This window comes from Ornithorhynchus anatinus, chromosome 8 (genome assembly GCF_004115215.2).
Source record: "Ornithorhynchus anatinus isolate Pmale09 chromosome 8, mOrnAna1.pri.v4, whole genome shotgun sequence".
NCBI classification, from domain to species: Eukaryota; Metazoa; Chordata; class Mammalia; order Monotremata; family Ornithorhynchidae; genus Ornithorhynchus; species Ornithorhynchus anatinus.
Genome location: NC_041735.1, coordinates 15,935,634 through 15,948,074, shown reverse-complemented (window position 1 = coordinate 15,948,074; position 12,441 = coordinate 15,935,634). Strand labels below are relative to the sequence as shown.

The following is a 12,441-nucleotide window of genomic DNA, read 5'->3' as shown; positions in this document are numbered from 1 at the left end:
ATGAATGTAATTGAGTATGACTTTCAGGTGAAATCTGCAGGGACTACTCAGAACTGGGGAAAGGCTCAGGTGTTTCTCTACCACCATCATTGGTAAGTAAAGAATGAGTAATACAAAACTGAGAGGTAGTTTAAATGATCCCCTTAGATGTCTGAAGAATATAGTCATTCTTTTCATTCCTGAAACAAATTTAAGTGCATTTAATATATATTTATATTTAACTTTGTCATCTGCTGAGTGTTTTCTTGTAAAGAGGAAACTCAGTTGTATTTTTATTCATCAATTAATCTGCTTAAGAAAAATTGGTGAAACGAAGGAGAGGCACAGGTGGCCAGAACTAGACTATTTCTGAAACAGAAAAATAAATAGTTCATTCTGTTCTTCTTGTGTGTGATCTGCTGGAACAATTGGATCCATCAGCTCTCTCCCTCTATCCTATTCATTTTCTCCTGCCATAGCACTCTATTGCATTCTCATTCCTCACTTGACCTCTCACAACTAACTGTAGCGGTTCCACACATAAAGACTAACATATCCTATTGAAACACTTACTCTTCTGCTAATTAATTTCTTCATTTTCTCTTTCCTCCTACTTAGGATATATTTTATGCCTGTCTCCCTTGCTAGACTGTAAATTCTTTGAGGGCAGGAATTGGGTCTCCTAGAACTGTTGTACTCAACACTTAGGTTAAGCGGCTGTTTATTAAATACTACTGATTGATTAGTCAATCAACTTGATTTGAGGTAGACATAGACTAGGTGGACAAGTAAGGTGGTACTTAAAGAACAACTTTCAAATTCATTTGGAAAAAATCTGTTTTCCGTATTCTCGTTCTTGTATCATAGATTGCTTATTCTACCCCCCAGCCCTCTCCCCCACTCCCCACCACACACAGTTCCCATCTCATTTCTCCAGTGAGTTGACTCCCACGGGTATTGATTTAAATGCTAAGAATGCCATTCTTAGGTAGCTGAATGCCACTTGTACCTGTTTAATATCTATTTCACAAAACAACACTATTTAGCCATCTCTAGTCTTCAAATTTGACTATGACCTTACTGATGATCATAACCTGTACTTAACTTTAAAAGTGGCATTTAAGGTGGCTAGAGAGACAACATGCACACCTGACCATCAATTTCCCAGGTAATACCCATTTCTGTTCTTTCCATTTGCTATCCAGATAGTCTGAAGCCGTTTTGTTTCTCTCAGGTATGTAACAATAAAACACATAGATATATAAAGATATATTTTGGTTGCACAGAGTACACAGTGTAGACTGATTGATCTGGGTATGCAAACATACAGATGTAATTCTGTCAGACCCAGTAAATACAAGATGAAAACATTTCACATTTGAGCCTGGTATCTACACTATTTCAAGGAAAATAAACTTTATGTTGAAACTTCTCTCCTATTTTATATCGAGGTGTGCCTAAAACACTTGCTAACATTATAGATGAAAACGGGCTCAGTAGCACAACAGGGGAAATGGCAGAGAATAAGGATACATACTTCAGTGCTGTGGGGAATCAAAGTGCTTAAGGGGCACAAACCCAGGTAAATAGGCAATTTAGAGGGAAAGGTGAATAGGATGGAGAAATGAGAGGTTAGTCAGGGATGGCCTCTTGTAGTTGATATGATTTTAGGAAGTCATTGAAGATGGGGAGAGTGGTGGTCTGGTAAATATGAATGGCGGAGGGACTTCCAGCCAGTGGAAGGATGTGAGCAAGGGTTTAGAAGCAACATACATCAAACTGAGGTGCAGTGAGTATGATGACATTAGAGAAGTCTTGTGTGTGGGCTGGGCTGAGATCATATTAATACAGTATTGATCCTCAGACATGCAGATGAGGCAATTTGTATTAACAAAACCCCCTCTGAATCATATCCCTAACCTTAGTCCTGACAACAACAACAACAATAATACTAAAAATTATGGTATTTTGTTAAGCACTTACTATGTGCCAAACACTGTTCTTAGCTCTGGGGTAGACACAAGTTAATCAGACTGAACACAGTCCCTGTCCCACGTGGGGCTCACACTCTTATTCCCATTTTATAGATGTGGTAACTGAGGCACAGAGAAGTTAAGTGACTTGCCCAAGGTCACGCAGCAGGCACATGGCAGAGCCAGAATTAGAACCCAAGTCATTCTAACTCCCAGGCCCATGCTCTATCCACTAAGCTACACGGCTTTCCTAGTCCTAGCGATCAACATATCCCCATACCTTGTTCTAACCCTAATCCCTGATATTGATCTTGGTGGCAAAGATACTGTCCCTTTAATCCACCAACTCTTGCCCCAGATGACCCAGCCAAATCGTTTTTGAAAACATGGAAACATTAAGGATAGCCTCCATAAATTTTTCCTGCTCCTATCCAATCCCTTCCTTCTTCTGCCCTTTTTTGACTCTCCTATCCTTTCAGCAGTATCTCCAGAGGAAATCTACCTCCTCTCAAATTCTACCTCCTCAACCTGCATCCTCTTACCTCATCCCTTGCCACCTTATCAAAACATGTGCCCAATTCCTTCTTCCCTCCCTGACTGCAATACTTACATTCCAGTGGCTCCTTCCTCACTGGTTTCAAACATGCCCTTGTATCCTCAAGGCACCCTGCAGTTATTGTCTCCTCTCCCTCCTAACTCCTCGAGCAAATTGTCTACACCTACTTTCTCTCCTCTATTTCCTTCTTTGACCCCCTCCAATCTGGCTTCCACCTCTTTCACTCCAAGGAAAAAGCTCTCTCTATGGTCACCAATGACCTCCGTCCTGCCAATGGTCTCTAAGCCTCCTTTAGCTCTCCTCTGCTTTAGACACTGTGCATCATCCTCTTCTCCTGGAAATATTATCTAACCGTGTCTTCATTAACACTGTCCTCTCCTGGTTCTCCTCCTACCTCTCTGGTTGCTTCTTCTCAGTCTAGCATCTCCTGACTGCCAGGAGAGCACTGGAATCTCCTCTGCCTCCCATCCTAATTGAGGAGATCCCTCAAGGCTCTGTATTCTCCATTTATATCCACTCCCTTGGAGGACATTAGCTCCCATGACTCAACCACCACTATACAGTTGACTCCTATATCTCTCTCTCCAGCTCCGACCTTCCTCCTCTTCCTCTGCAGTCTCACATAACCTTCTGACTTCAGGATATCTCTACTTAAACATTCCACTGACACCTCAAACTTAACATACTCAGAATGGAACTCCTCATCTTCCCACCCAAACCCTGTCCTCCCGCTGACTTTCCCATCACTGAGGGCACCACCATCCTCCCTGTATCTGTAACTTTGCCAATATCCTTGACTCATCTCTCATTTAACTCATATATTCAATCTACCACCAAATCCCATCTGGTCTACCTTTTCATTTCTAGAAATCCTCCCTTTCCCATCAATGCAAAGTGCTATCAGATGCATCAACATTCTTATAATATCCCCCCTTTGTTACCTCATCAGCATCCTCACTGATCCCTCTGCCTCTCCCCACTCCAGTCCCCACTTCACTCTGCTATCTGGATCATTTTTTCTGAAAAACAGTCTAGTACCTGTTTCCTCACTCCTCAAGAAACTCACTGCTTGGTAATCCACTGCTGCAACAAACAGAAACTCATTACCGTTGGCTTTAAACAGTCCCCTCCTACTTTACTTCACTAATTTCTTACTACAAACCAGCCTGCTCACTACAGTCCTCTAATGCCAACCTACTTTCTAAACCTCAAACTCATTTATCTTGGCAACCAACCCCTGGCCCATAGCCTACTCTGGCTTGGAATTCCCTCCCTCTTCACGTACGACAGATCACTACTCTCCCCACCTTCAAAACTCTACTAAATTACTTCTCTTCCAAAAGGCCTACCCTGACTAAATCCTCATTTCCCCTATCTGCCCTCCTCTCTGCATCCCATATGTGTTGGATCTGTAACTCTTAGCACTTGATATTCACTCCACCCTCACAGTACTATTTACCTTAGTTTACACTCTTCCATTTCCCCTATTTGTGATGTTTTTAAATGTCTCTCTTACCCTCCTGACTGTAAGCTCCTTATGGACAGGGGGTGTCTACCAGCTATACTGCATTGTACTCTCCCAAGTGTTTAATACAGTTTCCTGTATGCAGAAAGCACTCAATTAGCACCATTGATTGATTGGTGCCATTTGTTGAGGATTTTTCTGCAATCTGTTTTTGACTGCTGGATTGTTGTGGATGCAAATTCACACTCAGTTGGTGCCTGGATTGCTGTTTCTTTTGCTCAGGTGATATAACACAGGCACAATATACCCAGATTTGTGGTGTTTCTCAAACTGGGTGCTATGGAAGGCCTCTATGATCTAGTAGGGAGCTTTGGCAGGCTAACAAGTTGTTCGATGGGAGCAGAATACAGTAAAAAAAAAAAAAAATCGACAGAAAGTTGCATCATCTCCTTCTCCAACAGCTCTTCCCACCCTGCCTCTGTGATCCCTGCAGTGCCAAGAAAGAAACAGAGGTGGGCTTGTTTTTAGGTGGCAGCCTAGGGAATGGTAAAAGGAGCAAGATCAAGGAATGAAAATCGGCTTTAGAGTAACTTCATTATCTGAAAGGAGTTTTAAAGGGGCCTCCTGTGAACTGGCAAGGTTGGGGGTAAAGTGAACCAGCATTGTCGCATCTGAGATCTGCTAATCCACAGTGATCTGATACTAATTTATGTAGGCTTCAAGGGGCTAGCTTGTCTTCCTTTTTCTCTCACCCCTCCAAAGATGCAATCAGTAGCTTTCATTACTGAAGTTAGTGACTCTCCACTTTGGTCCCATGGAAATCTGTTGTATTCCTCAGTACAATCAGGTGGACCTATAATGTTTTGAATCTAAACTTTTAGATCCAGAACAACCTGCAGTTCTAATTTTAATAAGCAGATGACATGACATTCCTTAGCATGCATGATAAAACACATTTTGTTTAAACTGCAATGGGATCCATAGAGGATTGACTTTATCTTCATGGATCCAAATCGTTTACAACCAGATTGTATTTTGTCAGCAAGCTTCAACTCTGACCGTTTCCTCAAATATATTTTTTCTTTACATGATTGTTATATGCAGAAATAAATTAGTCCTATATGAAACAGGAAATCCAGATCTTTTTATGAGACTTAAAGAAGGAATGAAGTTTTACCTTCAAAAAGAAAATCCTTTCATCTATGTGTAAAACTATTATTCAAGATGGTGTCATGGGGAAGCAGAAAAGGTAGAGGTAAAATATGACTCTCCAAGATTATTTAAAAGAGTTTGGTATTTGTGATGGATGTATCAAAGAAAATGGTTTTATTTCTTAAAAGAATTCATTTTACGATGGATATTGGCCAGATGAACAAAAGATAATGTTATGGAACACGCAACATAAGTTCACTTGCTGTTTCAATATTGACACAATAGTCAGGGAACTATCTAGGGAACAGGGCTTTTCTATATTGGCCTGGTTGATTAATTTTGGAAAACAGGTAAATCTGGGTCTTTGCAAAGTTCTAGTATGCCAATGAATAAAGTCCTCCATTTTCTGGAATTTCTTATGAGAACTTACTACTTTTTTGCTACGATAAGCAACAGTTGACTTAAGGTGTTTCTCCAAAGGACCAAAAATTCTCCCCAGTTCATTCTCCTGTGTTATATGAGTGACTGCCGATTTGAGAAGTTCAAACACTTTTTTTGATTGTCTGCCTGATTTTGTGAGGTCAAAATTGCATGTTTACAACTAGAATTAGAGTTCTGCAGAAAATGAATAATTAAAGTGAATGACATCAGGGATTTCAAAGCCTCAAATTACCCCAGACAATTGGCCCCTGCCTTTTCAGGAGCTCATAGATAAAACCAGTGAGTGTGAAGTAATAACAGCTTTCACCTTCCACTACACTTAACAGTAACCAGTCAGTCCAGCTGGCACCTCTATCCTTCCAGCCAACCTGTCTTTGATATCAGTCAGCCTCTGGCTACGGAGACATCTGGAAGTTATTATCCAGCAGAGCATATCATAAGCCCATTTACATAATATGATATATTTTGCGTTCCTGCTTTGCTGAACATTTTGGATCACACTAATGTTTAGGTAAATAAGCAACCAATCTTAGCATTTAAATAAAACTGTGTCAGGAGGTATTTTTCAAAGATTATTGATTTTATGGGGATTTGTCCTCAAAATGAATCATTTTCCACAGAGGGTAGCAGTACCAGCATCCTTCTTTTTGAACAGTGACTACTTTGAGTGTGAATAAAAGCAAATAGCATTTGTTTCCAAAATATCAATATTATTTATGACTCACTTGGATTTCTCTCATTTGTCAATCTGTTTTTGTTGCTTCCCCATAGCTTTGGGTTAAACATGTTTCTAGGCATAAGTAATGTTCCTTTAAAAAAATGTCAATCCAGCATTGCTGTTTACTGAGGATAATTAGATTTTTTAAAATAAGTAACAGAATCCATATAGGTAGCTTTTCTACATCCTACACCCTGCTTCAATATACATTAGAAAAATGGCACATTTTACTTGTCTGCCAGCTTGTATATTTAAAATATTTAACTAGGGTATTGTCTGCAGCATTCTAGTTGGTTTCCATGGCAGCTATGGAAGGGCAGCATTGAGTGGTTTTAACAAACACAAAATAAAATGACAGAAAATATCTAAGTTATTTAACAAATAGAACATGAGAGCCGTCCTTAAATAGCCATTTGCATGAATTCTGTTCCAAAAAGGATTTACTGATTTTGGATTATATTAATGATCCTAGTGCAAGACAGTGAGATCTGTTGGTTTTCTGAAATGCTCTATAGCGTTTTTTGCTTTTCATCCTTTAAAACAGGATGGAGATCATTTGAAATATTAGTAAGGCATAATCAAGGATTACCAATTTATTCAGTTATCATTTGGTGAGATTATCATTAATTGATTTCTCTGCATTTCAGTCATTACTGAAATCTCAAAAGACTTTATGAGGAACCAGAGAGAACCACCACTGAATGAATATTTTTATCTTCAGGTCTCAATTACAATAGCAGGACAATAATAGAAGATTAGAGGAACATCAGGAATGGAAAAAAGGAACGATGTTTCTCCAATGTTGCCATCAGAACTCTTTCTGCCGTATTTGCTGGTAGATGTTAACTTGTGACAGAATTAATGTGAGAGAGTTTACATCATGTTCAATTAGCATCAAAGGGTAAATTGCTGTTCAAGAACAATTTGTGGAAAAGGGCTAAAAAAAAAAAAAAAAAAAAAAGGACTGGCACAACCACGGCAAGATGTTCCAATGTGCACAGTACCTCGATGGGGAAATAAAAATGAATGTGTTTGCAGAGAAGTCGCTAATTGACAATGCAGCGTGATTTTGGCAGCATTTTTCCACTTAAAGATAATGAATAATATTCATATTCAGAAAAATAGACAAAGACTAAACTAATAATTTCTGGTACAAACAGGGTTGGGAAGCCAGTCACACAAGAGCATTTCAAGTGCCAAATCAAATTGTTTGATCATCCTTAGTTACAAAGGCAAACACAGGAATCACAGGATTTGTGACCTTTATCAAATCTGGCTGTAGACAGTCAAGAATGCTGTGTTTAGTTAGGAGCTCATTAAACAAAATTACTTTTCTGTTAACAGAAACAACTACAGTATAAAATATTTTTTAATTAAATCAGTTAGTTAAGCCAAAATTCATTACATTTTTTTTTTAACTCCACTAACAGTAGGGCTGCACAGAACAGTTCACATTAGAGTCAATTAGCAAGAAAAATTGTCAGTTTTGGCAAGAATGCAAGTTTTGAGAACTCTTCGGCTGCGAGATGGGATAAAGTTTCCGAGAGAGTTCAATGTTAACTAACTCCCCCAAAGAAAGCAATAATATTTTAAGTTATTTTTCTTTTTAAGTGGCATATGGGGAATTAAACAGTTTCTACAAACCTAAACTATTATTTTTCAAATGCAGCTAGGCCTTTGAAATATTGAATTTTATGACTAAAACTATCATCAGGTCTCCTCCTAAGCGTGAAGACAAACCTTGGTTCATTTTTCTTCCTCTATTCTGTTAATAATTGATATTGCCTAGATCTCTCAGTGCAAACAGACCATCAGTAGGCTAAGATGTGGGAGGAGGAGGTAGCAGAATATCTACTTTGAGGTAGAAGTGAGAATTTTGTGTTCATATACTCCGATATTTGATAAATTTCTTTTGAAGTTTGATGATAGATAGTTCTTTAGAAGCAATTTGCTTATTGTGTATATTTAAACAGGGCAAAAAATAACACTTTTTCATGAATGGAAATAGTAAGCAACTTCTAGTTAACAAAGTTGTTCTCAAAGGAGTTGCTGGCCATTTTACACATCATCACTTAAATGCTCAGGTAGGAAAAGAGAAGAGTAATACATTTTAGGTGGAATAATATAATCCCAGAGAATAGGTAACCAGTCTTTTGATTCTTTTGTACCCTCCCAGGAGCTTAATATAGTGCTCTGTACTCCGTAGATACCACTGGTGGAACCTTAAGATTCATTCATTCATTCAATCGTATTCATTGAGCACTTACTGTGTGCAGAGCACTGTACTAAGTGCTGGGAAAGTACAATTCAGCAATGGAGACAAGAGGAGTGCCTATCAGGAGAACATATAGCTCTACTCCTGTTTCTCAGTAGAGTGTAGGTGGGACTTTAGCCTAAATAGATGAACCAAAAGTTGACGGATTACTGTGTGAGAAGCATTTGGGAAAGCACAATCGTTAAATTAGTATACATGATCACTGCCCTCAAGGAACTCACAGTGTAGCAGGGAAATGGATACTGAAACAAACTGTATTAAGGAGGGATAAGGGAAAAGGGGTATTATCCCAGTATTACCTGGGATAATGCTTAAGAAATGATGCATTTAAGGTATGAGTGTAAGTGATTAAAGGATGTGTGATTAGATAGTGTGCAAGTGGTTCTATGGCAGTTGTGGGGAGATTAGAAATTAATGGGTAATGTCTCTTGGAAGACATAGGATTTCAGAAGGGCTCTGAAGAAGGGAGAGCTGAAAACTGTAGGGTATGAAGCGGGATGGAGTTCCAGGCAGGGAAGATGGCATGAGCAAGAGGTGAGTGGTGGAAGGGCAAGGTAACAAGGAGACCCAGTGGATAGGTTAGTTTAAGAGGAAAGAAGAGAACAAGTTGGGGTGTAGTGAGAGAAGAGTAGATATGTAGGAGGAAGAAAGCTGATTAAGTGGTTTTAAGGACAGGCATTTCTGTTTGGTACAAAAAGTAGTACTTCATCACTACTAAAGACTTCTGAGTAGTTGAATGAATGAGTGGAAAAACAAAGTATGGATTGCAGAGGGTTGAGCCTAGTGAACCAATCACTTCAGTATCTATCCTTATACATGACTGCTTCCCCAACTGGAATTTATTTTAACATCTGTCTCCCCTATTAGATGGCAGACTACTTGAGGGGAGGAATTGTGTTTTATCAAATTGTACTTTTCCAAGCCCTTAGTACAGTGCTTGGCACACAGTGAGCATTCAATAAATACCATTGATTAATTGATTAATCCAAGGCTAAACATTTGTTCCTCCAATGCATTTTTCTATCTGTTCTCCACATGAAAGAATTAGGGATCTAGGGACCTATTACAATGTCAGAAATGTAAGATGTTTAAATATATTGGTGAATGCTCTATGGATAGATGTTGAAAAGAGATAATTTCAGCATTTCTGGTGTATGAACACAGGCTGACATTCATAGTCTGTTAAGGTTCAGCTGATGTGACTACACAATATACTGATTGCCTAGGGATGAACCAAAGAGCAATTATATATCCTCCTGAAAAATAAGAAAATCAACACCAGCATCTTCCATATTTGTCCAGAATTAAAATTTATAGTTAAATTTCTGTATTCTGAATAGGACATTAGTGCCATATATCCAGGGGGCAATGAGTGAATGTCCATTTATGATGCTTACTGAGTTAAGAATGCCTATGAACTAGGTTGTCAAAGACTACTAGATCAATAGCGAATCCATAAGATGTACCACTGAGTAGCCAAAGTAGTGACTAACTTCCCCCGTCCCCCACCACACAAAACCCAATGTTATTTACTTTCAGTTATCCTTTCCCCTAACATCTCTCCTTTCTTTATATCCTGGAGTTGTTTTCCAACATTATCTAACCCCAGTTTTTTGCAGTGCATTTAAAGGAAACATTTATGCTTAAAAACAGATATTAGTGGTGTTCAATTAGCAACACTTTTCTTGTCTCTGTTTTCTATACTAAAGCACTAGTTGATGACATGAACTTCAGTGTATTTTCCTGATTGGCCTCATGCAAATCTGTGATGTGAGTCAGTAAATAAAAAGTTTGAATCTCTTCACTAAGTTAAATTCCCCAGATGATCATTTAGGGTTTTATTCAGGCAGCTGATATTGATTTTGCAATATTTTTATGCTTATACTGGACAGCTGCTGATTCTACCCTGACTCACAAAAGAATACCATAATTACGGCACATGGGATGGAACAGAGAGTCATCAGCCTTTATTTGGAAGTGGATTTTCTTGGAATGGAAATCAATCTCCCCTCCTTTTTTTTTTTTATTAATGGCATTAAGTACTTACTATGTGCCTGGCACTCTACTAAGAGCTGGGGAAGATACAAGTTACTCAGGTGGGACACAGTCCCTGTCTTATATAGAGCTAACAGTTTTAATCCCCATTTTACAGATGAGGTAACTGAGGCACAGAAAAGTGAAGTGACTTGCCCAAGTCACACAGCAGACAAATGGCAGAGCTGAAATTAGAACTTGGCCCTTCTGATTTCCAGGCCCATGCTCTATGGCATAGTAGATAGAGTATGGGCCTGGGAGTCAGAAGGTCATGATCTCAGCCTTCTATATGCTGTGTGACCTTGGGCAAGTCACTTCACTTCTTGGGCCTCAGTCACCTTATCTGTAAAATGGGGATTGAGACTGTGAGCACCACATGGGACAGGGACTGTGTCCAACCCTATTTACCTGTGCCCACCCCAGTGCTTAGTAAAGTGCCTGGCACAAAATAAGTGCTTAAAACAAATACCACAGTTATTATTATTATCCACTATGCATATTGCTTTTCTTCTTGCTCCTGGTCCCTCAAACAGGCAGAAGTGGCCAATGAACCTATTTTGAATTTTAAAGTTTCTATTTCAATTAACAAATTAGGACATTCAAAGCAATTTTCAAAGAGGATCTAAAGATGATGTTGCCTAATTTCATAAACAAAAAGAGGCAACAAAGAAAGCTGGTTCATTTGGATACTCCGAGCCTTACCTCTGTCATTGGAGAGCACTGCTGAAGGACTCCAAGTAATCACATACATGTCATCAAGTAGAGCAGCAGTTATCTTAGGTTCCTGGAATTCCTTCAGGTTCAAAACCGCACCAACTGACTCACCAGTTTTTGAAGGAATTTGAATGCTCACAGAAGTTAAACCCTATTTACAGATGAGCAAGAACTTTATCATTACCAGAGTTCTCTGAACACACCTTTTGAGCCAAAGCCTACATACAAAAAGTGCCCAAACTGTCCTCTCAAAACTAACAGATGTTAATTTATTTTGCAGTCTAAAAAGTATACAGAAATCTCCCAAACCCTAGGTCCTTTTTTCTCCAAACCTAGAGCAGCTTCTGTTCTCTTCTCTAAAGCCCCCAGCCTCTGGCAGAGCAGCTGCAGCTGAGACAGCCTATAAAACTTATTGGGTTCACCTGAGTGAGCCCAGCTTTGCCTGCAGCTCTGGTTCCTGGGTTGTGCCAAGTACAAAGATCTCAGGGGTTCCTCAGTTCAGAAGTCAGGCAGTGGTTGATAACCTAGATTACCCAACTATGACCCAGTGAGTTACAAAAGGGCAGACTAGGGGTTGCAGAAATTTATTTCAGTACTGACTCTATACCTAAAGTTCTCTCACCTGGAAAATGGGAACAGCAGGGCTTGCTTGCCTTCTGGTACAATCTCCCAAATAGTTTGAGTTCTTGAATTGAATTAACTACTAAGAAAATACTATATATGGGAATGAAGTACTCTAGGTTATCTGAGAGAGAGCTCCCTTGAAAACTAAAAAGCATTATTGTTATTCCAGCTCAGATCCCACCCTCTCCTTCCAACCGCCAATTACACTAAATTATGTAGTAGTTTGGTGATATGGGTCCCTACACCCATTAAGTCATCAAACAATTGAACCTGTGCTCCCAGAGGTAGAAAGCTGTTGTACTAATACATTGAACAATTTATCCTTAAACACTGTGCCACATAGCCTTTACATACCCAGGATTTAATTAAATGGGATTGCTGTATGAATTACACCAATTACTCTATTGTCCTCAATAAACCTGAAGAGACCTAAGTTGTGGCACAAATGAAATTTTGCGATATGTGAAATGTGTTGGTTTGCTGACAACAAATCATTTTACTTTCTGAGTT

The 12,441-nt window shown here is 39.1% G+C and overlaps 1 protein-coding gene across 2 annotated transcripts in view; it reads right to left on the bottom strand.

The window, feature by feature from the left end:
- Positions 1-12,441, bottom strand: part of CDH4 (cadherin 4) — a 678,282-nt gene that overhangs the window by 258,545 nt on the left and 407,296 nt on the right. The window contains exon 1 of one of the 2 annotated variants that reach the window (XM_029071067.2): positions 11,296-11,666. The exons of the other annotated variant lie outside the window; for it this stretch is intronic. Coding sequence (XP_028926900.1) covers positions 11,296-11,304 — 9 coding nt within the window. The 5' untranslated portion in view covers positions 11,305-11,666. Of the gene's footprint in view, positions 1-11,295; positions 11,667-12,441 lie in introns of those variants that run through there. 2 annotated transcript variants of the gene reach the window in all.